Below are 27,742 nucleotides of genomic sequence, written 5' to 3'. Positions count from 1 at the left end.
TAAACAGTATTTAATATGTAGTGTCAAAATTTTATATATCATTCATTTTATATTTATTTAAACAAAAGTATATATATTGGTCAAATTCTCTTCTAGTTTTTTTAATATTATCTTTTCTTAAACATTTCAAATACTGGATATATTATACTTTTTAAATATATCTTAAAATATAAAAGTCAGTATTTATTAATATATTTTTAAAACACAACAAATAAATAACACAAAAAAAAAAACTCAATCCTGTACACACTTAAAATTGATGAAAGTGAAAATAGCTTAATTTATTAAATCAAGGAACAAAACCTTATTTCTTTACTATTTCACCTTGATCAAACAAAGCCTTATAGTGTTTCTAATGTATCATTTAGACTTGTTTCTTTCTTAATTTTGTTAGAATTTGCTCTCACTCTTTCTTTTTTTCATATATATATATATATATATATATATATTATTTTTATCATTTGATCTATTGCGTAGTGTCAGATTTTTTGTTTTTTTTCTTCTTTTTGTCACTGTCTATTTTTTAATTTAATCTATGCATCCAAGCAAATTTTCATGATTATTAACACTTTTTTTCCATGCAATGGCTTATGTTTTTATTTGAATAAATACAAAATCCTTTTTGTTTCTTAGAAGTAAAAATAAAAAATAATCACAAACGTTCATTTGATAAAAAAGAGAGTAAAAAACGTGAATGTAATAATAATGTGATAAAAAATGTAAAATGAAAAAAGTGAGCGATGAAATAGGAGTATAAGTTAGGAGATATTAGAAAAAAAAGAAAGAGAGGATGAGAGTTTTAAATAATGATATAACAATAATTTAAGAAATGACACATTAAATTAAATACATTTAATATAATTTTTATAATTTATTTAATTTAGTTAATTAATAATATATATATATATATATATATAATTATTAAAAAAAACTCAACTGACCATTATTCAACACCTCGTCCTTGCACAATTAACACAAATTTGATAATTAGTATAATAAAAACTTATTATCATATATTATATTTACTTTTATTCTTTCAAATATAGATGTGATATAACTAATCTAATTTTCTCAATGAAGATGGTGAAAATATGCCAAAAGTAAAAAAACAGAGAGACGAGATTATATTATTCAACTTATGTCTATAAACTTTTATTATTATTGAATTTTTTTAAAATATTAATTATAGTTTCAGTGCAATAGTCTCACATTAGTTAAAATTTAAAGTTAATAAAAGTTAAAGTAAAAAATAATTTAAATATACATTTGTTTTTTTATTTGCTATTATGTTTTTTAAAAATTAATTCTACGAAGGAACTTTAGGTTATCTCAAATGTGAATATTCACCTTCTCATACTTTTTTTAATTATCTTTTAACTTATAAATACAAAAAACATCTGATATATTATTAATTTTTTAAAATTATACTGTAAATCTAATATAATTTATTATTTAATATATTAGTATTTTTTTTATAATAAAAAATTATTTGAGAGCAGAAACAAATGTGTCTGACGTGAGATCTACTCGGATCCACGCACACATGTCCACGTTTATTGAAGCCAATTGTTTTGTTCCATAAAATGACTCAGAAAATTGTCTTTGTTCTCTCTCCAATTGTTGGCTCATAACAATAACTCATTTGGTCTCAGGTTCCAGACAGCTAAAAATTAAAAAATTTAGTTAATAATAATTAACACAAGCTGTTAATTAGAAGACTCTAAATATTTAACATTTTTAAAATATTTTGACAGCTTTTAATTATCATGTTATAACGTTCATTTTGAACAATTAGACAGCTCAAATAAATTATGCAAGAACTTTAGAAAAAAAAAACTAAAATCCTAGAACATGCAAAAAAAAAACAAAAAAAAATTCTTTAATAAATATTTATGTAATACAATGAAATAAATTGGAAAAACTAGATTCAAAATTAACATTTTAAAGAAAACTTTTGAAGTGTTATGATAAAAAATACTAAGTAAAAAACAAAAACAATAGTAGGGATAACTTAAATGTGCTTAAAAACAAAAACAAATAACTAATTTTTAACAATAAATTGATTTTATTATAACATATTAAACATGAATCCACAGTGAGAAAAGATTCTATTTTGAAGGTTGAAAAGTGAGATTGACATGAAACAAAGACACTAAAATAACAGTAAAAAGTTAAAGAAATAACATTTCTTTCATTCATTCTTTCTTTTATCTCTTTTCTTCACATTTTTAATCATTCAAATAAAAAATAAAATAAAAACTCAACCAAAGTGAACAATGCATGTTTGATTTTATTAACGAAAAAGACAGAAAAACACCAATGATAAGCTCAAAGTTGAGGTGGATGGATGAGATAAGGAGATCTAGATAGAGCCCCACCAACAATGTTCTATTATTCATATTTGATCAACACTTTTTTAATTATTTAATATGATTGCTAATATATTCTTATTAATTTTTTATTTTTATTCAATCATGCTTAAAATCACTTAAAAGAAATGCAAATCTCATTATTTAAAATCTGTAATCATTTCAGTCAATACTAGTTTTTCTTAAGATAATATTCTTAAATAAACTTTAAACTAAATAGAAGAAAGTAATTCAATGAATGTAAGGACTAAAGCACTTATATTATAGAATAAAATATTATATTTTAGTTTATCCAAAAAAAAGTGTCTTTAAAGTGAGTAAATTTGAATGGTCCATAGATGCACAACTTGTTTTATGTCTCAACCTTTGAGACTGAAGCAATTTGAAGAGAAAAGAAAATATAAAATAATAAAAGAAAAGATATAATGGACCACAACTCAACCACATAGTTGTATGGCATGAGACATCACTTTCACCCCTTCTTCTCTGACTCACATAATCTACCAACAAGATTTTGCAGAAAATGTTTCCATGAATTTAAACACATGCATCATAGTTTTAATTCTTTTTATTAAAATTTAGATTATTTTTATAATATTGTTTTAACATTTTATACCTAATGTTAATCCAACTATTGTTATTGGATAGTAAGAAAAAAAAATTAGATTTGAGTTTAACTCATTGAAGTAATATTTAATTTTACTTCAATATTGTCAGACCCATTAAAAATCCATCCAAAACTCAATTGAGTGGAAGACAAGTGTCGAGGAAGGAGAACTGGAAAACAGAAAATGGAAGACAGGTATAAGCAGTGAAGTGGGCGTTCGCTAATGACGGTAGGAGTAAAATTCTGGGTTTTCAAAAGTTCACGCCACTTCTTCATGCTTACTTCTTCTCCAAATCTCTGAAACCATTTTCTCCTCCTTCTCTCTAAAAAGCTCTTACTTCTCTCTAAGAAATCATCATTTTTCCTTCCTCCGATCACCACTCAGGCACCATTTCTACTTTCCAGACATTGAGGGCGTCCGTTTGAACCGATTAGTTTCGAATTCTGGACTGGTAAGTTCATCTCTCTCAGCCGAGTGGTTTTTCTGTGCATGCAAGCCTAGTTTTGGTTGCTTGAATTGATCACCTTTCCATATTTAATTCTGATAGTGTGTTGGTCCTTTACTCTGGTATAGTTTTGAAATCGATGAGCTTTAAGGGTAGAAGAAACCATAGTGGTGAACCTGTATTCTGCCTCTGTGAACGTTCGGTCACGTTAAGAGGTAAGGGAAACTTATATAATTTGATTTAGATTCTTGCTTTGAATGGATGCATGTTCGTTGATTGCTGAATGAATATGAAAAATGGTTGTTACTGTATTATTGACTGTATGAGAAACTGGAATGAGATTGTGTTTGATGATTTGGTTGATGATGAAATATGGTATGTTGTTTAAAAGTATTGATGATTAATGAAAGACATGAAATGGGTAGGGATGTTGTCGAAAGTCAGTATTGACCATTCAATTATACAAGCGTTCGTTCTCAGTAGCGTTCGTTCTTAATTAGTGTTTGGTATTAGACCAACGCTCATTCGATATAGTGTTCGGTTTTCTTGTGGACTCGGTTGGAACTGGATTCTTTCATTTGGAGAGAGTTCTAGTTGAAGACTAGCATCTTCATTTCGTTTTGTAATACTTGTACTTAAGACCAAGGATATTTGTTCCTTGGTATTTGATTATAAACTTCAGTATATCTATATGTATTTGTATATTTCGTTCGTTCTTGAACATTAGTTAAATGATATCTTATATTTATCAAGCCTTTATTCTATAAATTAAGTAGTGCTCGGTCTTACACTAGGCGCTAGTTCTCATTTCCGTAATCTATCTTTATAATAAGAGCGTTCGTCCAAACTCAATAGTGTTCACTCTCTACAGTGTTCGGTCTTCGACTGACATTCGGTTTCCTTGATGTTTAACTCATTAAGAAGCTAAGTATTTATTGGCGTTCGGTTTCTTCATATATCCGTCAAGTGCTATTATTTGATGTCCTACAGTATCTGTCTTAATTGGTTTCAGCCTAGAGTCTTAGTACTCGGCCTAGGCTTTACGGTGTTCGGTTTGAAATCTCAAGAGTCAGTTCATTAAATTGGCTCACTTGGAAAATAACGTTCGATTCTATTGGTCTCTGAGAAGTATTATTGTATTCGGTCCCTTTCATAATATGTGAGTAACTCTCTCGATTTGATTAGTTTTGAGTTGGAGACATCTCGGTCTCACTCCAAGTTTTCAGTCTCGTTCTGGGTTAAAAACTAACGTTCGGTATTTGGTATCCTACGGGATCTTTACTCAAATTGGTTAAGTTAAAGTTTTAATGAGGAAAGATGATGAAATATGATATGGATGAAATGACTTTGATTATGAAAGAGTATTCCGGGGAGGAATATCTCATGAATGGATATTGGAATTGGTAAAGTATGAATGTGGGCACGCTAAGCTGGCGGTTCATCCTGATATTCCGTGATTACTCGTTCTCACGTAAAGAAGGGTAAGTCATGTGTGGGAATGACAGGAGGTCCTAGTCCTTATGGTTAATTTGGACAGATAGGACTAACCTCGGGTGGCAGCTATTGAGGGTATCCCAGTTACTACATCACCTGGGTGCACGAACGTCGTAGCTACACAGAATTCATACAGTCCGGACCGTCAGAGTCTAGTATTAGGCTTTGCATGAAAGAGTTAATGATTTATCTTGTTTGGTTGATTGTGTGAAATATATGCTGATACATGAATTAAATTACATAAGCTTACCATATTTTTCCTGTCTTGTCCGTTTTGTACGTTCGGTTATTGTCCTGTCGCAATGATCATCCGTGTGGATGTGAGTAGAAGAAGAAGAGTTGCTGGAAGAAGCACTGGAAGAAAAAAGTTTGGTCGAGGTAGAAGTTAAGACCGAATAGTAGAATCGTTCGGTCAGTAGTTAGTTTATTTGTACGATGATCATTCGATCATCTTTTACCTTTTTTCTTGTATAACTGTTCGGTATAAGTCTTTTGTAAACCGTTTGGTCTAGATTGCTTATTTGTACAGTTTTAACTTTCTTGTTATTCTGTAAGGTCGTTCGGCCATAAGCGTACGTCCTATCTTTTGTAAGACTGATATGTAGTATTATTAACATGTGATTATTCTATTATATAGTTTTATACTGTATATTTGGGATGTTACAAATACTATAACATTAATTTTGTCTTTTAATATGTGAAATATTTAATAATATGTAATTTATGATAAAAATAATAATAACATTATTGAAAATGATTGTTCAGTAATGTATTATGATAACATGTAAAGTGCACTATTTTAACACTATTACAGTACTATATTTTAACACTATTACAGTACTATGTACTCGTCATTTCAACTTCATACACTATTTTAACACTTACAGTACTATGTACTCGTCATTTCAACTTCTTACACTATTTTAACACTTACAATAATATTTACTGGTCAATTCAACTTCATATAATATAACCATATTATATTATGCAACTAGACTTCTGATTATTAAAAGAAGAATATTGACAAACAGGGAAATATATAAGGAAAAAATGAACAGATGTAAGAGTTTTTTATATATATAATTATTGTTGCATATTGTTTTAAAATACATTTAAAACTCTAGCAATTAAGATATGCCTATAAATATGGAGGCCTTCATCTTATTAATATGGTATTCTTATTAATATGGTATTTTGTTTTGTTTTCAATTTTTTTCTATGAATTAGGTACAAAAAAATGTGATATTGGAAAGTTACAGTGTTTCTCAATTGAACTGTGACATGTGTATACATCAAATAACACTTATAATCAATTGATTTTTTTAACATTGACTTATAATCCAATATTGAAATATAAATAATAAGATTAAAGAGTTATTATAAAATTTCTATAAGAGTTAAGTCTTCTAATAAAATTATTTAAGTAGAAATTATTGAAAAAGTTTAGACTAGAATTGTAGGATCTGATTTAGATCCCTTTACAAAAATCAGCGTATGCCGCTTAATGTGACAAATACACGGTATTCTTTAGTAAAAGGCGAAAGAATAGTTCGTTTTGTATTTATCACACGGCTCCGTGCTTTGACCTTCTGAAGCTTCTTCAATTTATAAGAGATAAGTGATTTTCACTTTCTGTATTGATCAGTGTGGGCTTTCAACAAGTAGCAAACACCACAGAGAGTACCTGTGATGCGGCTAAGTCCAAAGTCACACTCTTTCCTCATAGCTTTGCTCCTTCAACAATTGGTCGTTCTCTACTTCTTTGTCTCATTATCTTTTATTTTAGGTTACTCCTCTTCAACCCAAAAAGTCGTTTAAAATGTCATTAGGTTTTCTTCACTGATGAACCTTAAAGCTGTTCAAGTTTGTGTTTTAATCATGAGGTAGTGTTTGAGATTGGTAAGATCTGATTTTTTTTTCCTTTTTTTTTGGTTAAGTTCTTTTCTGTGACCGAAACACACAGCATAATGTCTTTCTTCTTCTCAACCCAATTTGTTTTCTGCAATGCTAAGGCGTTTTATCATCTCAGTTTTTTCATCTTCTCAAACCAATTTTGTTTAACCTTAACAGACATACTTGCATTTTCGATAAGTGTGAAACTTTTGTTAATTTATTTCCTATTTTTTACTTTTTAATATTCTGTAGTGTGTACTGTTCTAAATTTCTGTTAAGTATGGATTCTATGGGTATGCACCGATTTGAAATTGCTATTTATTTTCCAAACATTAAATGCTCTGTTTATAAGTATATTGTCATTTACAACTGCTTAGAAAATTTGAAATTATATGTTATATATATACTTTTATTATCCTTATTATCTATTCTTACTGTTCAACTATCAGATAATTTTTGGTTGTTTTATTTCTTCTCTTTATTTGTTCTGTGTGTACAACAACGGTCAAATATAGAACACAAAGAAAGTCCATCAAAATTTGGTATGGATGGAAGGAGTTTTTTACTTTCCATGAATTGGAGGAAAATCTCACTATTGTGTTTTGAAACGAGAGTATAAGAAATAACTAGAATGTCAAAGTTATGACATTTAGAAATTGATACTTAAAGTAATTTAATTATTCAGAGATATTTTTTTTAAAATAAAATTAATAATAGAATCTCATATTTTAAAATAAATCATATTTCATAAGTGACAGAGTATTTAAACTATTTTAATTTTTTATTAAGCGATATAAAACTATAAGAAATTTTATACAATCTTTTTTAAGTTCCAATGTTAAAGACAACTTTTTTATATATGAAAAAACATTCCATTGTTATAAGCTACTTTATTGTTAATATAATATATAATAAAGATAATAAGAAATTTACTAAATTAAAGTGTTTAAGTTGTAGGCATAATTAAAAACATTCTTCTGTGATTCCAAATATAGCATTGAAGTAAAATTATTTTACAAATAACATACTCCATTTTTTTCAATGCCTTAAAAAATGACAACCTCTAATCACCTACTTTTCAAAATAAAATAAAATTTGGTAAATTTTGTAAAGATGCATGTATATTTAATCACTTTCTTATTAAATACAACTGTTGCATACAAGAGTTTCTCACCACGATAACATTCACAATTTCAACTTTCAGAAAATGTTCATAAAATGCAAATACATATTGAGCTAAAAAAACACTACAAGAGATGAAACTGCACCAAGATGAAACGGTAAAATCAAGTTCAACATATACATAGGAAAAAAAATCATTGTTTACACAAAAATATATTTTGCTTTTCTGCTACCTTTACCTTCTACCTTCACTAATAATAAGTTTAATTTTTATTTTTATTTTACACAAAAATATATTCTTTTATTGTTAGTGATAATTTAAAATAAGTTTAATTTTCATTTTAAATATTGATAATTAAATTGTACTTTGTATAAAATTAGAGACTTTGAATATATGGTAAAAAAATGAGAAATTTTCATCAAAATTCTTAACTGCATTCTTATTTATTATTGATTTATTCATATTAATTGTTGATTTATTAATGTATTTCTAATTGTAATTTGTTTTTTATTAAGTAATTTGAATGATGTAATAACTTTGTATTTTTATGTACGTTTTATATTTTTAATTAGAAATTTAATTTCTTCATGTTTTATTTTTATCAATCAATGTGTTAATCAATTTCATCAATTAAATGATAGTGTTAATACATCAAAAAATAGAATTTGATTATATATAAATAATTTAATAAACGTAATAAAATTCAAAATAGAATGAATAAAATTTATGAAATGGTCAAAATAGTTTATGGTCTATTTAATTAATTGATCAAAGTCGTAAAAAGAATAAAAGAACATATTTCACTATAATAAAATATGACAATTTCAGACCTTTTTTTAAATCTCTATATTCTTTTATGAACATCCTTTGTTTAACTTTACTTTTAACTTGCATAAAATGTACTCTTTATACAACCTTTTGCAATCTATCCTCTAAATTTTCTTTTATTAATATTAAAGAATTTAATAAACATAATTTTGTACATTGTCTAAATTCATAATTTTAATCAACTCAATTTCTATACATTTGTTTATAATGATTTTATTAAATGGACTTTAATATGACAATTTCAGACCTTTTTTTAAATCTCTATATTCTTTTATGAACATCCTTTGTTTAAATTTACTTTTAACTATACAACCTTTTGCAATCTATCCTCTAAATTTTCTTTCACTGTCTAAATTCACAAAAAACCTAACGTTAACAACAGCAATAATTTGAAAATCTAGACTAATACTGCAGTATCTATAAACTTTCTTCAAACATCAGACCAAACTTACTATAACACATAACACATAACATTATTTATCATATAATAATATAGTAAGACAACTAATATTATCTTACATATAGCATAGCATACAAAAAACTTAGCAGTAAAAGTAAAATTTAGACTACAATTGCAGGATCTAAAAAATCCCTTTACAAAAATAGGCGTATGCCGCTTAATGTGACAAATACACGGTATTCTTTAGTAAAAGGCGAAAGAATAGTTCGCTTTGTATTTACCACACGGCTCCGTGCTTTGATCATCTGAAGCTTTTTCAATTTATAGCATATAATTGATTTTCACTTTCTGTATTGATCAGTGTGGGCTTTCAACAAGAAGCAAACACCACGAGTATCTGTGATGCGGCTAAGTGCAGAGTCACACACTCCTCCCTCCATAGCTTTGCTCCTTCAACAGTTGTTCGTTTTCTACTTCTTTGTCACATTATCTTTTATTTTATAGGTTTCTCTTCTTCAAACCAAAGTCATTTAAAATGTCATTTTCCTTTTGTTCTCAAAGTCTCTTTTTGCTGTTCTACACTCATTCTAATAACTGGTACTCTACACTTCCCTCTAGTGGCTGTGAAAGGCTAAAAGCCGTTAATCGCATCCATGTTTGTTACCTGTGTTAAGGTGTTATTGGGAGAGATATTGAAGATGAATTCCTTTTTTTGGAAGTCAAAAGAAGAAGGTTAAAATTTCCTTGATAATTTTGCTTTCCTTTTTTAAAATTTAATATTTACAAATCAAAAAGAAGAACCTGATATTTTGAACATTTCACAACCTGTTTATCCACAATACACATAATGCATGTTTTTATCTGAAGTCTTTTCGTTTCATAGCTATGATGGAAGTAAGTACACTATTGATAATGAATTGGGTATATTGTTTGTAGTTATGAGTATATCAAATGTGAAAAGGTGCTTATATGTGTTTTCTTCCCTTATATTGTTGTAGTTTAATGAGAATTTTTGTTATTTTTTTCCCTTTATATTGACTTTGTGGAATGACTATGATGCATTTGATACAGAAAAAACTGTGTGATTAACAGAGGATATTGATTAGCTTTCTAGACCTTAAAGTTAACAAAGTTAACATTGATATATTACATTGAATTAGGCCATCAAGCAGTATAGTCTCAAACAGAGTTGAGTTTTTATACTCTTTATATTTAGTACTTCCTTAAATTACATTGTAATAACTGAATTCATCGATGTTATTTATGAATTGTGTGGGTTTCTACGAGAATTTCGGATTATCCTTTAATTGACTTTGACGACAACAGAGATGCACAAGATGATGATACATGCATAAATGGTATGTTTAGCTCTTGAAATGTAATGATAATTTATTGGTGATGTGTTACATGCATTTAGTAGGAAGCTTTTATTTATTTACTACTTTCTTTGATTAATTAATAATTCTTGCTAACGCAGTGTTATTTCCTCATTCTTCAGTTAACATGTTTTCTTCACTTATCTTATTATTCTTTGTCGTCTGGACAATTGATAGGTCTGTGAGAAAGAAATTGGTTCCTTCAATCTCTTCTGAATTGTATATTTATCTGATGAGAAACAAGAATGTCAACAGATGAATGCATTGTTACCGAAATCTTTGTGCTCGTTGGTGTGAACCAATCCTTTGTTTCTATGAGATGTGTGTTACTGCAATTACTAGTAGTTGATGTGTGCTAACAGGTTTGACTACATCTGTGTAACATATATTGCTGTCACTTCATAGTTCTTAGTTACAGAAAAAGATATACTCATTTCCTCTTTTTGTTTCTTTTTACAGAGTTATCCCAATTTTTGTGGCATTTTGTGTTTATCATGAGTATGTTGTAATCAGTGTTGTTAATGTACCTATATGATGACATATTAAGTTTGTTAATTTTTGTGGTATTTTCTGAGAGTCCAACACTAATACCTGGATTATAAATTATTTTCCAGTTTACCATTGTGCTGAGTTTGGGAAAATAACAGATATCACGTCAATTATTTATACACAAATTTAAATACAAATTCATTCAATTACAGAATAATTAAATACAAAGAACAAATTCCTATAACAAATTCAAAACCATACCATAGAACAAATTCTTATTACAAAAACCCTTTAACTAAATAACAGATCCTCTAACGAAGACCCTTGTCCAAAAATTGGCGTATGCCGCTTAAAGTGACAAGCACACGGTATTCTTTAGTAAAAGGCGAAAGAATAGTTCGCTATGTACTTATCACACGGCTCCGTGCTTTCAAATAAAGATTCCCGTTCCATTTTATAGCATAAAATTTAAGTTTAACTTCAAACGTTTCTGATTTGGGCTTTCTTAAAAAACACTCTGCTATAAACACACTGCTTCAACTTCATCTTTAAAGCAATTTTATTTTACTGTCTTTCCTTTTACTTTCTTTATTATCTCAAAGTAGAAGAAGAAGAAACCAGATCACAGTTTAACTGAACTTGTGAGAAAGGAAGAACCATAGAGAGGAATAAAATAGAAAGAATGTATTGAATATCTCTCCAATTGGATATTTCCTCACCTGTTTTAAAGTTCTTTCTCTTAGGAGTTTATAAGCCTATATAAGCTAGCAAATTCTCCTTTTCCTCCATTCCTGTATTGACTAATGCCACCAATTACTATTCATGTTAATAATGTTTCATCTATAATTGTACGGGTTATTATTGATTGATTAATTGAGAGTATTTTCTTTATTTATGGAATAACAAAATGTGAAGAGGCTATGTAGTTGAGAGATTTTAAAATAGGTTTACATTCGTGATTTAGTATGTTTAAAATGGGTTAAATTGGAAAAGAATTTAATTTTTTAAATTTAAATCAAACTGAATTTGATTGGTTAAACGAGTTTGAGTCAAGTTCTGAGTGAATTTACGTAATCTATAAACTCAAATCTTGTTATAAAAGTTGAAAGAGTGTTGCAAAATTGTGTATATCTTCTACCAAGATTCTTAATTGTTTGTTATTTGGTTTATGATCAAAAGTCTTGGTAGTTAGTTATGTGATTTTATGAATGTTGGTGGTAAGCTCACGAGACTACCAACTTGTGTCCCAAGTTTTGTTTCTTCTCCATATTGGCCTTTATTGGTACCAATACGTTCTGGTTGAAAAATTATTTAGTGAACATTTTACTAGGAATGAAACTAACTCTATCGGTGTCAATATGTTATTATTGTTAATTGACAATAACTATGGCTAAAAACAAGAATTACAATGGAAAGAATAGACATATACAGTTGAGACACAGTTTGGTTAAGCAACTGCTAAAGAGTAAAATTATTTCCATTGATTATATGAAGTCAGAACAGAATCTAGCCGATCTTTTAACTAAACCCTTAGGAAGAAATATGATCTTAGAAACATCGAGGAGAATGAGAGTTAAGCTACTAGCAAACAAACAAGTAATGATAGCTCGACCTTTGTGATTGGACCCATAAATAAGGTTCATATGGATAAAACCAAGTTACTTGTTAGTTTTGATAACACTAAATTGGTTTTAAATCAAATATATTTATTCTTATGGTGTGTGTAAAAGAGATTAAACTTTATAATTAAAATTATGTGCTGAAAGAATTTTAGTTTAAACAAATGTTTTGATGATTTTCATATTCCTTATGGGTGGTGTATGATTTGCATCATACATTTGATGAAATCACTTATATGAGTTTCAAGTGAGGTCGCTTGCATAAGATATTGACGTCATCTCTCTAACACTCATTAATATCGGACATAAGCATGACCTAGTTTCTGCAACACACAATAACAACAAAGATTGTGGGATGTATTGTGATTGATAAACCTTTAACACACGTCAAGTTTCCTTGGTTCATATAACTTACTATATCAACTACATTCTCTGCTAAGTTTTTTGATCCATGATTGATTCATATAGCTTGATATACCTGATTTGATGCATTATATCTTATAAAACCCAAAAAAAATCTTATTTTCTTTCTTTCAATTTTTTTTCTCGTTTACAATATGTGGAGGATTGTTATAAAAATTGAAAGAGTATTGCAAAATTGTGTATATCTTCTACCAAGATTCTTGGTATTTTTTCATTTGGTTTGTGACCAAAAGTTTCGATAGTTAGTTATGTAATTTTGTAAATGTTGGTGGCTAGATCACAAGACAACCAACTTGTTCCCCAAAATTTTCTTCTTCTCCACATTTCAAGGCCTTCACAGGGTCTATAAATACACCTTGATCTTCTTCCAAATATATATTTCTCTCATTCTCTTTTTGTCTATTATTTTCTCTTTTCTTTCTTATAATATCTTATATTATCATTTTGTACCATGGTCAACTAGTATCTTGATGTTTGACCGAGGAAACAGTTGCTTTATAAAACTTAGGAAACGAACAAAAATCTTAAAAACAATTAAGACAACTCATTATGTAAGTGGATGAGTCAGTACATCGCATTTATAACGTTAAAATAATGAAAATAAAATATGATTCCATAAATTCATAATATTCAAAATAAATGAAAGTCAATCCAAAATTAACCATTCCAAGTTACATATAAAATAAAATGGCATGGTAATTGAGCATAAATATTTATAAACTTTACTGCACGTTTTTTATTTGTTTCAAAAAAATTATATTAAAATTACAAAAAAATAGAAATATTTTTTTAATAATTACCAGTTTTGTATTTTACATTGTTTACATCGGTTTTAGTAACATTTTATTTTTTGATGTAGTTTTCACATCTCAAAATCAAGTTTTAGTTCGAAAATTATTATTACAGTGATATTTTAGAAAAGCATACTGCTAATCTTTCTCATAAAAGTAACATATATAGGTTTAAAGCAACAAAGTTGGTTTCTTTTCTATTTATAAAACCTTTTTTTCTTTATCTTGAAAAACTGAAAAGAAAAAGTTTCATAACAACTTTTAACTCCAAAAGTAACAGTTTATTCAATAATAATACTTCAATTCTTAAGACAATAACTTCAGAGGTTTATTTTTTATATATTCAATCTGTATATGTATTTCTGACAATTGAATACATCTCTACATTTGAATATGCATCAGCTCCCACTATCAAGGTGTAACATGACATCTACATTCATTTTGTCACAATTAAACACTTCACCAATAAGATCCACAATTACTGATAAAAGTGTTGAGGATAGCAAGCATCAACAAAAGATATTTTCTCTTTCCCTTTGGATAATGATGGCTTCACCCTATACATCCAAAAAAGTGAAGGACTTTCTACATCACCACACCAATCACTGCATATGTTAAGAGTTGCAAAATTGAATGAAAAACTCCCAAAAAAACAGAAACTACAAATCAAAGACTTGGAGTCAACTCGTCGGATTTTCCTCTATTTCTATAAGAAGTTTATGTAGAATTCATTATATAGTGTTAATCTAGCTTTGATATTATATATGTGGGTTGGACGATCAACAGTTAGTCAGACATCTCAACAAGCTACTTCAAATGGTCATGGAATCGGACCGAATAACCCACGGTTAGGAAAATTAATTTTAATATTAAATAATTTAAGGTAAATTATGATTATCACCAATTGAGTCATAATTAAACCTGTTGTTATTTAAAAACTCATTTTAAAATTTATAAATATAAGTATGAGGTATAGAAGTAGATGATTACATTTAATGTATCACTAATATCTGAAAAATAAACATTTTAACTGATTTTGACGTTAGAATACTTTTTGCATGTGTTATCCGGTTTCGACGGAGGACTACAAGAGAGTTAAAAGTAAAAGACAACTTTTAAACTCTTTATACTACTTTCTAGATATTGGACATTAATCTTGACCCTACGTCCCGAAATGCTCATCACATTGGTACCATTGATTGAGGTTTAACAAAAAGCTGAGTGGAAAATCTTTAAAATTCTGAACCTTCTCATGAATATTTTATTATTTACTACCTATGTTAGTTATATTAGAATCACATCGATCTTTAAAAAATGTTATATTTGTTAATTATATATGCTAATTTTTGTCAATTATTTAACGGTTGCTTCGTATAAAGCGTCAACGTCCACCTCATGAGTGCAGGCCACAAGTTCATATACATTATTTTGGCCTGCTTCTTCCTATTTCTCCTTTATTCAGAAAAGAAGCATTAAACTTTATGAAAGACATCTTCATCTATTAAAATTCATATCAAACACATAAATCAGTTCACAATATTAAAATGTGAAAATGCAAGTTGGTGTATTTTTGGTATATGTATATGTAGTTTTGTCATGGTTCCCACTTCCCACGTTTACGCTTGTCCATTGTGAGCTGTGTTAATGGCAGGCCGTTTTGGTGGTTACTCTTCCGTTGTCCACGGAAGCATTCAAGTCAAACCCATTTTGTCCAAACCCAGAACCGTATCTTTAAGCTTTGGATTGAATCGAAGCTTATCATTCCCCTCCTTTACCCAACTTGTCTTTTTTCTTCAAAATCTTATTTTGGTTGCATTTGCATACGAAGAACGAAACTCGTTTCATTGATCAGAGAAGAAGCATGCAGTGTGCTTTTCTTCATTGTCATGTTGCAACTTGCAATTCAAAGCAATGCACTCCTCAGTAGAAACAGTGTCTGTGTGTGATTTTGACTGTAAAACTCCATCATAATCATAGTAATGGAGAAGAGATATGAGAAGTTAGTGAGGTGAATTCAATACCGTGGTCCTTTTTTATTATTCTTTTTCATTCAGTTTATACCCTTTGTTACAACTTTGATCAGATTTGAATAGTGGTTTTGAAAACTCAGGTTTTCCAGTGATGAAGGTAAACAAAGTCTTGAACTTCCTTGGGAAAAGCTAGACTCTCAGAAACACCATGAGAAGGCATTCACAGTGTATCCAGAATGCAAAATGAGTATTGGTGACAAGAACAGAATGAGTATCAAAATTCCCGCGCTTGCAAAGTTTAAGGTTTTCCCAGAAAACCATGAGCCATGGAAGAAGAAAATTCTTGATCCTGGCAGTGATGTAATTTTGGAGTGGAACAGGGCATTCCTGTTTTCTTGCATTCTGGCACTGTTTGTTGATCCGCTGTTTTTCTACCTTCCCTCAGTGGCAAATGATGGGAAATCGTCGTGTATGGCTACTGATTTGAATATAGGAATTGTTGTGACATGTTTCCGAACATTTGCTGATGTTTTCTATCTGCTCAACATGGCCATCAAGTTCAGAACTGCCTATGTATCACCGAGTTCTAGGGTGTTTGGAAGGGGTGAGCTTGTTATGGATCCTAGGCTTATTGCAAGGCGATATTTGAGATCAGAGTTCTTCCTAGATCTTGTTGCTACATTACCTCTTCCCCAGGTATCACATATGCTTCAGCTATAGTATTCTCATGTTGTGTTTAATGCATGAAAAATTGAGTTAGTGACTAGTCCCACATCGAATGGAGATCATGCAAGTTTTTGTATCAACTTGAATTCAACATCTTTCTTCCTTCTCCTTTTCATAAAGTAGGAAAACTTAAAAATTTAATGTTTTAAAATTGAGTTAAAAAGGGTCTAGAGATCCTTTGGGATTGTTTTTGTCATCTGCTTTGTATATTTGTCCCTGGAAGTGATGTTAAATGACATGTCTTTTCTTTGTTGGCAGATTGTGATTTGGTTTATCATGCCAGCAATCAGAAGCTCCCATGCTGATCACACCAACAATGCACTTGTACTCATTGTTCTGCTTCAATATGTCCCCAGATTATATTTGATCTTCCCATTAAGTTCTCAGATTATTAAAGCCACTGGAGTAGTTACAAAGACAGCTTGGGCTGGGGCTGCTTACAATCTTTTACTTTACATGCTAGCTAGTCATGTATGTTATGTTTTCTTCAATCACAAATTGTCTTTCATAATTACAAATTAGTTGTTATCTCCCAGCATATCAGATTTTTAATTATTCATTACTCCCTTTTCGTAGGTGTTGGGGGCATCATGGTATCTGTTATCAATTGAAAGGCATGCTACTTGCTGGAAATCTGAATGCAGAAATGAAAGCCTCCCTGTAAAATGTGCTCTTAAGTACTTAGACTGCAGCACTTTAAACCAGGATGATCGCATGAAGTGGGTAAACAATACTTCTGTGTTTGGTAACTGCAATCCTGAAAATACCACCAATTTCAACTACGGAATTTTTGCAAGTGCAGTGGAAAATAATGTTATCTCCTCTGTGTTTATAGAGAAGTATCTCTATTGTCTGTGGTGGGGTTTGCAGAACTTAAGGTCTGGTTCCACAGCTGTTGTTAACCATATCTGAATGCTCAGTTATCTTTCCTTACACTATAGATGAATATTTAACATAAATTAAACTGAACATCACATGTCTGTCTTCACTGTTCACATATGATTAATCTTTTCCTTTCTGTATTTTCAGTTCCTATGGCCAGGGTTTGACCACAAGCACATTCATTGGGGAAACTGCATTTGCAATAGTCATGGCTATTCTGGGTCTGGTTTTGTTTGCGCACTTAATTGGTAACATGCAGGTAATTAGAATGTTCAAATCCACGAAATCTACTTTCAAAAGTAATTTTGTTTGCGGCAATTCTATCTTTCTTTACATTTCTATTACTTGAATACAGTAAGTACCATCCAACACACTTTTTACCTTTTTACTAAAACCATTACACGTGAATTCTTGTGTCTTCAACATAAACTCTGAAACAGTTGCAATGGTTTGTCATCTGTCATTCTCATTTCAGAAGGAGTTAATATCATCATCAAACAAGTTTGATTAAACTGTTTCCTATAGCCTAAGCATCCTAAATTTATATGAACACCTAAGAATGCTGAATTCAGTGCAGACCTATTTGCAATCTATTACTGTGAGGCTTGAAGAATGGAGGCTCAAGCGACGTGACACTGAAGAGTGGATGAGCCACCGTCAGCTCCCACAAAATCTGAGAGAGCGTGTCAGAAGATTTGTTCAATACAAGTGGCTTGCAACTCGCGGGGTTGATGAAGAAACAATCCTACGTGGCCTGCCTATTGACCTACGTAGAGATATCCAACGCCACCTTTGCTTGGACCTTGTTCGACGTGTAAGTTCACACAATAAATATTCATCTATCATGCTATTCTCTTTTGAACATGAAATCAGCATCAAGAAATGTTCAATAGTTTAACTCGACCATGCATAAGGACTACACGTAAACTCATGCTATGTATACACACACACACACGTAATGTAATGGCTTCTTTTTCACCAATTTCAGGTTCCTTTTTTCTCACAAATGGATGATCAGCTACTTGATGCAATATGCGAGAGATTGGTATCATCATTGAGTACTCAAGGCACGTACATAGTTAGAGAAGGAGACCCGGTTACAGAGATGCTCTTTATCATCAGAGGGAGACTTGAAAGTTCAACCACAAATGGAGGCAGAACTGGTTTCTTCAACTCTATTACCTTGAGGCCTGGTGATTTCTGTGGAGAAGAGCTACTTGCTTGGGCATTGCTTCCAAAATCCACTCTCAACTTGCCTTCTTCTACAAGAACTGTTAAAGCCCTTGTAGAAGTTGAAGCATTTGCCCTAAGAGCGGAAGATCTTAAATTCGTGGCCAATCAGTTTAGACGTCTCCACAGCAAGAAGTTGCAGCACACTTTCCGTTTCTACTCTCACCATTGGAGGACATGGGCAACATGCTTCATTCAGGCTGCTTGGCGCCGGTTCAAGAAGAGAATGTTTGCCAAGAGCCTAAGCTTGAGGGAATCCGAGTCCTTCAATCACTATCAACATACTGCACAAGTAAAACAAAACCTAGGTGTCACTATACTGGCTTCAAGGTTTGCTGCAAACACAAGGAGAGGAGTTCAGAAGATGAAGGATGTAGAGCTGCCCAAGTTGCAAAAGCCTGAAGAACCAGACTTTTCAGTAGAGCCTGATGATAATTAGATCAGCATTGCAATCTACAGTTCCATGACCATCTTCAAGAGTTAAAATCACTATTCCTCTCACAAATAATTCGGGTCCATAGCTACAATACGTGTGTATTATTTGTTGCTGATAGAGAAGCTTTCAGGTTTTCTCTTAGCCTGAACCTTTTTTGGCATGGTACATCTCTTAACCTATACTTTACCACTTGCTTGATGATGTGTGATCCTATCGCAGTCAACATAGTTGATGTCCCTATGCATCAACTTCTAGCAAGAAGTTGCTTTTGTGTGTTTGCAGTTTGGTACATCTTCCCAAAAAACGATTTTTATCTTGTATATTACAGTTACTTGACATACCACTTGTATATTACACTGCACCATTGTTCTTGTTTGTATACTTTTCTACTCGTTCCGGTCTTACTACAGCTCTGATTCTTGCTTTTACATTTTCATTGTAATTTAAATATACAATGTATTTTGACTACTGTGAAGACTTAAAGCATTGTGTCATTAAGTTTTTTCATGTTAAATTCAGATTAAAAGGATTTCACAGTTGAGATAGGCAAGACAAAAATTTATATGGGGTGTTCAATATTATGACCGACATATCCATCCAAAGAAATGGCCTATTTTGTACTTGCTTGCTAATGGCATGTGCATTAGTTGTGGTGTCAACAGATTCAGTGCCCTCAACATTTTGCGCCGGTCACATTTTAGAAATCAGTTTTTAAGAACACGAATCTCTTGGAGGGACCACAGCAGAAATTATCAAGCCACTTAAGCTTGTCTCCACTATTTGCCTGCCGACACCATTTCGTTTATCCCATTAAAGCCAAGCAATTAAAAAACAAGAAAATTGCCAAGGAACAGAGAACAAAGGGAGGAGGGAAGAGTTGGAAGAATAAAATTTATTGTTTAAATTAGATAACAATGAATGTACAGAAAGATGTCCTGTTTTACACACTCTATTTACCATGAAGGCACCTATCATTCGACATATATCAAGCTAGATGCACTGCATCCAGACATTTGGAATCAGAACTCCCATTCCCAATAACACAATGAAGAAAACTGAAGATTTTATACACTTCCTATACCATTAAACAAATATTCAATACCTGTATGAGTACAATGTGAGTAATGCCCTATAAGGAATACTTGCGATGAATCGTGTGAATGCAAAATGGATATAGAGTTGGATAATTGAGGAACCTTGCTTTGGTACTTGCAATCAGTTATGCCTTCGATACACCTGTACTGTGAATTTTTGGAAAGAAACGAAAGAAAGGATTTAACTATACTTCTTTTTTCATTTTGTTGCTGGACTGCCACTTGGCTGATAAACCAGTAAAAGGTATTTTCCATTCATCGTCTATGCTGTTTTGAACGAAAACTAGCTCATCTGCTCTCCGATCAAATCAAGCCCCACAAGGAGGAAGGTCACCCCTTGGAAAAGCAGGAAGTAGAAGTGAACTCCCTGTGCAGATAACAGACTCCTGATAGAAGCTGTGAGAAGGAGGAATGCCAAAGTCAGCTCTTTCTTATATATCTTATTAGTTTTCTTAACAGTTGTTGGAGCTGCTTCTTTGTGCTCTACAAGCTTTTGTGACTCCATAAGGTCACTGTCGGAAGCTCCTCTATGAATCTTTTGTTGTTCTATTGACTTGGCTTCCCTTTCTGCAGCAGCCAGTAAATCGGACTCTGATGATCTGCCAGCTTTCTTTGTCACAACCCATTCATAAGAGCTTCCTAATTGGAAGAGCCCAGATACCATTGCATTGAATTTGGTGACGGACATGGTGTTTTCGAAAAGGAGGTAGGGAACAATGAAAGGAAAAGATTTTGGAGCAGGAAGAATGTTAAGAAGTGACATAAACACAGGCACATAGCAGATCACCCACAAAGGAAGCTCTGCCTCTGGTACAAACATGGTTAGAGGAAGAATTATGCAAAATAAGGTGAAGGAGTAAAAGGGAAGGATCAGTTTCCTCAACAGAAAAAATAGCAGGATTAAGTTTGCTTTCTTCCATGCAGACACCTGCAGTTATAGAGCATTTTAAAGTTTTCAGGTAGTGCATATTATAAGCCACAATTCTAAGTCATCAGAATATGCTTTTCTTCATCACTACTCTAATTATTACTTCAACATGAGTATCAGATATACCTTAGATTTCACAATTGCTGGAAGACACAGCCTAAAAAGTTGCATAGGACCTGAATGCCAGCGGTGTTGCTGCTTCCTGTAAGCTTCATATGACTCTGGAACTTCACATGGTACCTGAAAATTTATAGATATAAGAAATTCACGATAGTACTCCAGGAACTTCACACAAGTTAAAATCCAGAAAGGTGACATAACTAATCACATCATGCATATACAAGAACACTACTCTACAAGTGCGTTATCCACTTGCAAAAGAAAGGAGATATGGATGGAAAAGGTTGTCATCTATGATCACCTTTACATCATTTAGGAAGACAAATTTCCAACCATTGAGATGAGCTCGGACAGCAATGTCCATATCTTCTACAGTTGTCCTCTCTAGCCAGCCCCCGGATTCTTCTAGGGCCTTGATTCTCCAAACACCAGCAGTTCCATTGAAACCAAAAAAACTGAGAAATACCCCATTCACCTGCTGTTCTACCTCAAAATGAAAGCATAAGTTTATGTTTTGGAGACGCGTCAATAGATTCTCATCCTTGTTCACAAAAGACCATCTAGCTTGGACCAAACCTAGTTCGGGATTGTCCTGTAATAAAAAAAAAATTGCAAGATATAAAAATATGTTAAACATGCTTCCCAATCATTTTTCTGAATATGTTAGAAGTTATTCACTCAACCTTGAAATGTGGCACAGTTCGCTTAAGAAAATCAGGATTTGGTTGAAAGTCTGCATCAAAAATAGCAACAAACTCGTAGTCTTTCACATAGTCACAGCTCATTGCAGAGTTAAGATTTCCAGCTTTGTATCCAGTCCTTATTAAGCGATGCCTATAGATTATATTGATTCCCTTCTGGCTCCATTTAGATACCTCTTCCTTAATTAACCACTGTATGCTCTCATCATCAGAATCATCAAGTACTTGAATCAGTAAACGATCCCTTGGCCAATCAATGCCACAGACTGCAGAAATGGATTGGTCATACACCTGCATAAAATCAGTGCATGCAAAGTAAGAAAATTATCTGTCTATCAAGTGTACTTATAGGTTGCCATTCATTATAGGAGTTAAAAAATAAATAAAAACACAACACAACATCATGAGAAAACTGTTTCTCCCTTCTTAATTACTAAGGTGGTGTCTATTTCAGAAACCAAAAATAATGATTACAATATCAAGTATCAACCTAGATGGAACTAGATGTCTGGATGTCAGATTATAAGTTTACTTCCCTCCTATTTTCCTTTCTTTTTTTAAGGTGCATTCATACAATTCATAAGCATTGCAAAAAAAAGGTAATCCGAACATTCTATTTACTAAGTTCCATTTTATTATGACATTTGCAAAATCTATTCTTGGCTTACATAAATACAAGCTGAAAAGAATATATTGAATTCGCTGCAAGCTTATTACTGAAAAAATAACTTGAGTTGGTACAAAGGGAATGCTTAAATTTGGTGTAATTCCTACCTCCCTCTCATTGCACATTGGAATTTGAACCAGAACCATGGGATAATTGCTTGCAGATCCTTCAACATCATCACTCTTGAATGGATCCCCATTAATCTTTGGCTTGACCTTCCTGTATTTGATCCAAAAGCACCCCAGGCAAAGGACCATGCGATCCACAGACTGGATAAGAAACAAAACAACACAAAATTTGGAAAGTGCCTGAATAGGAGGAGCAATGTACTCAGCACGAAACGTCAACCAAGCAACATAAGCCAAGTGGAGCAATCCTTCCAAATCAGAAGTACGAGGAATGTGCAAAGTGGGGTTCCCAAAATGCCAACCTTGAAGGTAAGCAACAACCTCAAAGGCCAGAACTGCCAAGGATGTCACTAGGAACACTCTAATGACTCTAAACAGAAACTTGCCTTTTTCCAACTTGTCACTCTCACTCTCCATAGCCACACCTTGTCCATGAATCAACCTCTTCTTAATGGCCCCCAGCAACGCCCAAAGCACAGTGGCAAACCAAGTGACACAGCCAACAGCACGGTGAGCCCTGAGAAGCAACACCCATGTGACTTGCTTAGCATTCTTGCCACGGCTTTTCTCAACTGGCCTGAATGCAGCATCTGCACCATTGATCTCCACAACAGAGAAAGCGGGGTTCTCCATTTTCACCACTACCGGTGTTCCCTTCTGTGTATCCTTCGTCCACCAATTGGAAAAGTCTAGCCTCGGAGCCATTTTCACACAATGGTGAATTGGACACAGATTCACACTCCACACACTGAACAACACAAGTATGCTACTCTGTGTGTGTGTGTGTGTAGATATACTTAGAGCAAGGACTCAACACATCAACCTCATCAATATTTTCTAGCACACATCATTGTAAAGACTAAAGAGAAAAGACTCAGATCTGGAAACTCATGTAAAACACTGCCCTAGATTCGAGGTTGCTCTTATTGGATGGAACCCTCTTGAAGGCTCAGCATTTAACAAAATGCAACACATAAAAGCCTAGAACGTGAATTGAGTGAGGCTCTTTTGTACTCCCAAGGATATCTAGAAGGCACCTAACATGGGAAAGTCACATTATGAGGGAAGGTATCAGCAGCTGTAAGACTAAGACGCTAACTTCCAAGTTGGTTTCCCTCACTAAATTCACTTACCGTTCCCATCCACTTTGACTCCAAAGAAAAAAAGAATACAAAAGAAAACAGAAGTTTTTCTTTCTAAAAACACCTTTCAGTCATGCTCGAGAATAGTAAAAGAATTATAGAAATGTAATACTTTAATTTTAGCATTTATTTAAACAGTTGCGTCAGTATATTCACTGTTATCAGTGGTTACATTATGTTCACGGAATCCCCTAAACTAAGGCAAAATTAAACTTGACTGAGAAATTTTTCACATGAAGGAAACATAGTTGAGTGATTTGACTGGAATAGAAGATAAGATAACAATCATGAAACTTAGTCTCAGAGTAAAAGTAACAATTTAGAGCATATTAAATTTTAACATCAAAATGATAAAAGAAAAAAAAGAGTTACGCAACAGATCGAATAGTTGGAAGATAAGATTGAAGATTCCAGGTGCAGTGTGATTTATGAGTGTGGCTACCAGAATAACAATCTTTATTTAAAATATTTGAATGATAAAAGAACAACAATGATAAAGGTAACAATAGCAATAATGCCAATAACCAAAGGTGGGGATGAGACGCGTGTGAAAGGCTAAAAAGGGAACGGTGACTATTAAAAGGACCATGGAGACCAAAGCAAACTTTGCAAATGACATAAGCCAAGCCATCATCAATGTTTAAACCTTTTTACTTTTAATTATTGCTTGCAAAAGATGACTTGATTTGGATTATTAGAGGCCAAGAGGGGTTAATGTGCATTCTGTAAAAACCAAAACATTATTTAATGGAAGCTTCTTCAAGAATATTCCTTTACATTACCAGGAGACAGAACACAAACAAGGGTAAAAACAAAACTTAGAAAAAATGAAAAACCTCACATAAACTCTGGTCCCACAGGGGATCCCATGTTACCCAAAATTGTAGGATAAGCATTGTCAAATTTCCCTATGCAAAACTGCTGACAAGCATTGTGTGAAAAACTGAAATGAAAATTAGACAGATAAATTTAGGAATAGCAGAACAGAACACAAGAGTTTTTGCTGCTGGATCTGAAGTGTGAGTGTATATGTTGCAATGCACTTACTAGGATTTAGTTGTCACCAAAAGAACATAATTAATTAATGCAAATCCAACGAGAGTAATAAAGGGCCACCAGAATAGGATAAGCAAACAATTGAAAAGTATTTATTGCAGTGGGGATTTACACCAAACACTGAGGTTAGTAATTGCTAATTAGATATAATATGTGTGGATAAAATTAATTTGATGCAGAATGGAGCAACTACATATATAATCAATGAAAGATTATTACCAAGTGAGCTAAAGCTGCATGTTCACGTTTTTGTTTATTTTTATGGTATCTTATCTTATCTTACTATCATATGACTGAAGTGAACACCGACCCTTTTGTATCTGCTAGTAGTTGTTGCATAAATAACCTCAGAATGCCACTGTATATACATACCAGTGTATATATGCCATGTGTGGTTTCCTTGCAAAAGTATAGAATATATAATATGGATGGATATTACACGTAGCCAAAATAGTTTAATTACAATTTTATTTTGGCAAAAATTATTATATTATTATTATTTCAATCTCAACTCTCCTGATATAATATTATTAGAGTTAATTATTTATATAAAACTATTATTATAATTTTGTTCTTAAATAACACATCGAAGTATTTAAGAAAAAAAGGTTATATTTAAACTATTTTTAACCTTATTTTTAAGTTATGTGAAATTATTAAGTATAGTAGAACAAGTATATAAATGAGTATAAGTTAAATATATTTTCAGTTATATAAGTTAGTGTAACTTGATTTTTAGTAAGGAGAAAATTAAAATAGAGGTTATATTTTGGAGATAGAATATACCGAAGATTGGTATATGTTTTAAGTAAAATATAGATTAAGGGATAACTATTTTTTAGGTAGATGTTATTTTTTATATATAGTCAAGGATTTAATCTAGTTACTACTTGTGCCACTTGTTGATTTCACCCATAGAAATAAATTACAATGTGTTTAAGTAAAGAATGAACATTAAAGAGAAGACAGGGCAATCAAGAGAAAGGAAAACAAAATAATAATAATAATATATAACCTCTTATTTGATTCTTGAAAGGAAAAAAAAAGATACAATTTTTTTTAGAAGATATCAATATTTAAAAATCATATTAAAATAAATGTTCGTAGATATGCGAAAGAAAATTTATAATATTAATGAAAAGAATAAAAGTTCAAATAAGATTTTAAAACAGTTTAATTCATATATATTAAAAATTTGAAAATCTTTAGAAGGGAGACAGAAATATAAGTGGGAGGGGCTTTAAAACAAATATTCTTATCTGTTCTATCCCTTTCAAATTTTGAATGAAATAAGTAAGTTAAATTAAAAAAAAAAAATCCCCCTACTTTCCTTTTCTTCAACTCATTATAAGAAAACATTAGTAAAATCCTTAATTATTAAAATTTTATCATAAATTAAATTTAAAAAAATAATTGAGGTAACTTTGGACAAATTTAGGATTCTTTTTCTTAAAAAACAGATAATTTAATTTGTCTCGTTAGTCATTATCGTGCCTTTGTCTCCTAATTATCAATCATTTGTTGTTTTCATTAATTAGCCTTGTCTGAACAATTTATAATCTATTGGAGTATTAAGCACCATAAATATTCAAAAAATAATAGTTATTTATAAAGCATTTATTACCATAAATATTATTTTTCTTTTTATTCGTTGAAAGTTTCTTAATTTTTTAAACATTTTATTCATGGGAAAGTATGATAATTATCTGTTACTCTTCTCCAAACAAAGTATGAAAGAGTTACATTCTTTAAAGAATGTTTCTTTAAGAGCAATGAAAGGTATGTTAGATTGTTTAAAGATGATTACAAAATAAATAAATGATGTTGTTTTTATTTTATCTAATAGTTTCGTAGAATTAAGGTTTAAGATTATTTAAATTTTTTTTTTCATCTTTTCAGACGTTTTTTTAAGAACGAAATTAAGAAAAAAATTTACAATTCAAAACAGATAATATTTCATACGAAGAATAATTGATACTAACGATATCAAGTTCTTTCTTAAACTTACATTAGAAATGACCATCATTCCTTATAGATCTCAAGCAAGTCTTATACTCAACTTTTAAACTATATGAATGGTAAAATTATATTATTTTTCATGAATATTTTAGTAGATCTTCCATTTTTGCATGTGAGACTAGATTGGCCCGACAACCTAAAATCTTGACAGACACTATCTTAGCTGGGTTTCAAGAATTGATTTGAAGTATGAATGAACGTGTGCATGACTGTGAAGAAGCTGTTTTTGTTTGCCCATTCTAATCTCTATCTCACCTTTCTCTTCCATCAATTATAACCTTCCTTTCTACATTATAATCTAAAAACTTATAAACTTAAAAATGTTTAGGACACATTTTTAGGATTTCATGAATGATAATCTATTTTTAAATGAGTTAAAAGTTTCTCAACCATTTTTTTCAGCAGTTTTTGGGATTTATTTGTTTCAACTAACAAGATTTAAAAACTATAATTTTAGAAATTTTATGAATCTTGACAACAAAACTTACTACTCACAATGAGTATCAAAATAAGTGACTGAAACAAAAAGTTTTAGGTATCATGTGAAAAAATATTTTCACTCCAGAAGATATTATTCTTTTCTTAAGGTAAGAGCAAAATCTGCAAGATAACTTTTTTTATGAATTCTTGTAACACAGGAAAATGGAAAAGGAAATATTTGTCACATGATATATATATATATATATATATATATATATATATATATATATATATATATATATATATATATATATCACATTCAATAATCTAACAACGGTCTCTTGTGTTGCACAAAAGTGGGGGCG

The 27,742-nt window shown here is 31.2% G+C and overlaps 2 protein-coding genes and 3 non-coding genes across 5 annotated transcripts; 1 reads left to right on the top strand and 4 right to left on the bottom strand.

Moving 5' to 3' along the window:
* Window positions 1–6,374: 6,374 nt before the first annotated feature.
* Window positions 6,375–6,490, bottom strand: LOC128196395 (U5 spliceosomal RNA). The gene has a single exon (XR_008248678.1). It is a non-coding gene; the product is annotated as a U5 spliceosomal RNA (small nuclear RNA).
* Window positions 6,491–9,334: 2,844 nt separating this feature from the next.
* On the bottom strand, window positions 9,335–9,450 carry LOC128196394 (U5 spliceosomal RNA). The gene has a single exon (XR_008248677.1). It is a non-coding gene; the product is annotated as a U5 spliceosomal RNA (small nuclear RNA).
* Window positions 9,451–11,329: 1,879 nt separating this feature from the next.
* On the bottom strand, window positions 11,330–11,447 carry LOC128196393 (U5 spliceosomal RNA). The gene has a single exon (XR_008248676.1). It is a non-coding gene; the product is annotated as a U5 spliceosomal RNA (small nuclear RNA).
* Window positions 11,448–15,455: 4,008 nt separating this feature from the next.
* Window positions 15,456–19,474, top strand: LOC108331008 (probable cyclic nucleotide-gated ion channel 14). The gene is made up of 7 exons (XM_017565614.2): window positions 15,456–15,866; window positions 15,969–16,524; window positions 16,813–17,025; window positions 17,131–17,432; window positions 17,584–17,695; window positions 18,014–18,250; window positions 18,425–19,474. The coding sequence occupies exons 1-7, from the start codon at window positions 15,838–15,840 to the stop codon at window positions 19,103–19,105; spliced, it is 2,130 nt and encodes a 709-aa protein (XP_017421103.1). The 5' UTR covers window positions 15,456–15,837; the 3' UTR covers window positions 19,106–19,474.
* A 505-nt stretch (window positions 19,475–19,979) lies between these two features.
* LOC108332129 (probable xyloglucan glycosyltransferase 5) lies at window positions 19,980–23,970 on the bottom strand. The gene is made up of 5 exons (XM_017567266.2): window positions 22,720–23,970; window positions 21,928–22,236; window positions 21,546–21,836; window positions 21,251–21,364; window positions 19,980–21,124 (listed from the first exon to the last, which is right to left on the bottom strand). The coding sequence occupies exons 1-5, from the start codon at window positions 23,443–23,445 to the stop codon at window positions 20,480–20,482; spliced, it is 2,085 nt and encodes a 694-aa protein (XP_017422755.1). The 5' UTR covers window positions 23,446–23,970; the 3' UTR covers window positions 19,980–20,479.
* Window positions 23,971–27,742: the final 3,772 nt, after the last annotated feature.

Source organism: Vigna angularis, chromosome 4 (genome assembly GCF_016808095.1).
Source record: "Vigna angularis cultivar LongXiaoDou No.4 chromosome 4, ASM1680809v1, whole genome shotgun sequence".
Classification (NCBI taxonomy): domain Eukaryota; kingdom Viridiplantae; phylum Streptophyta; class Magnoliopsida; order Fabales; family Fabaceae; genus Vigna; species Vigna angularis.
Note: the sequence above shows the minus strand (reverse complement) of the source record. Positions and strands in the feature narration are given on the sequence as shown.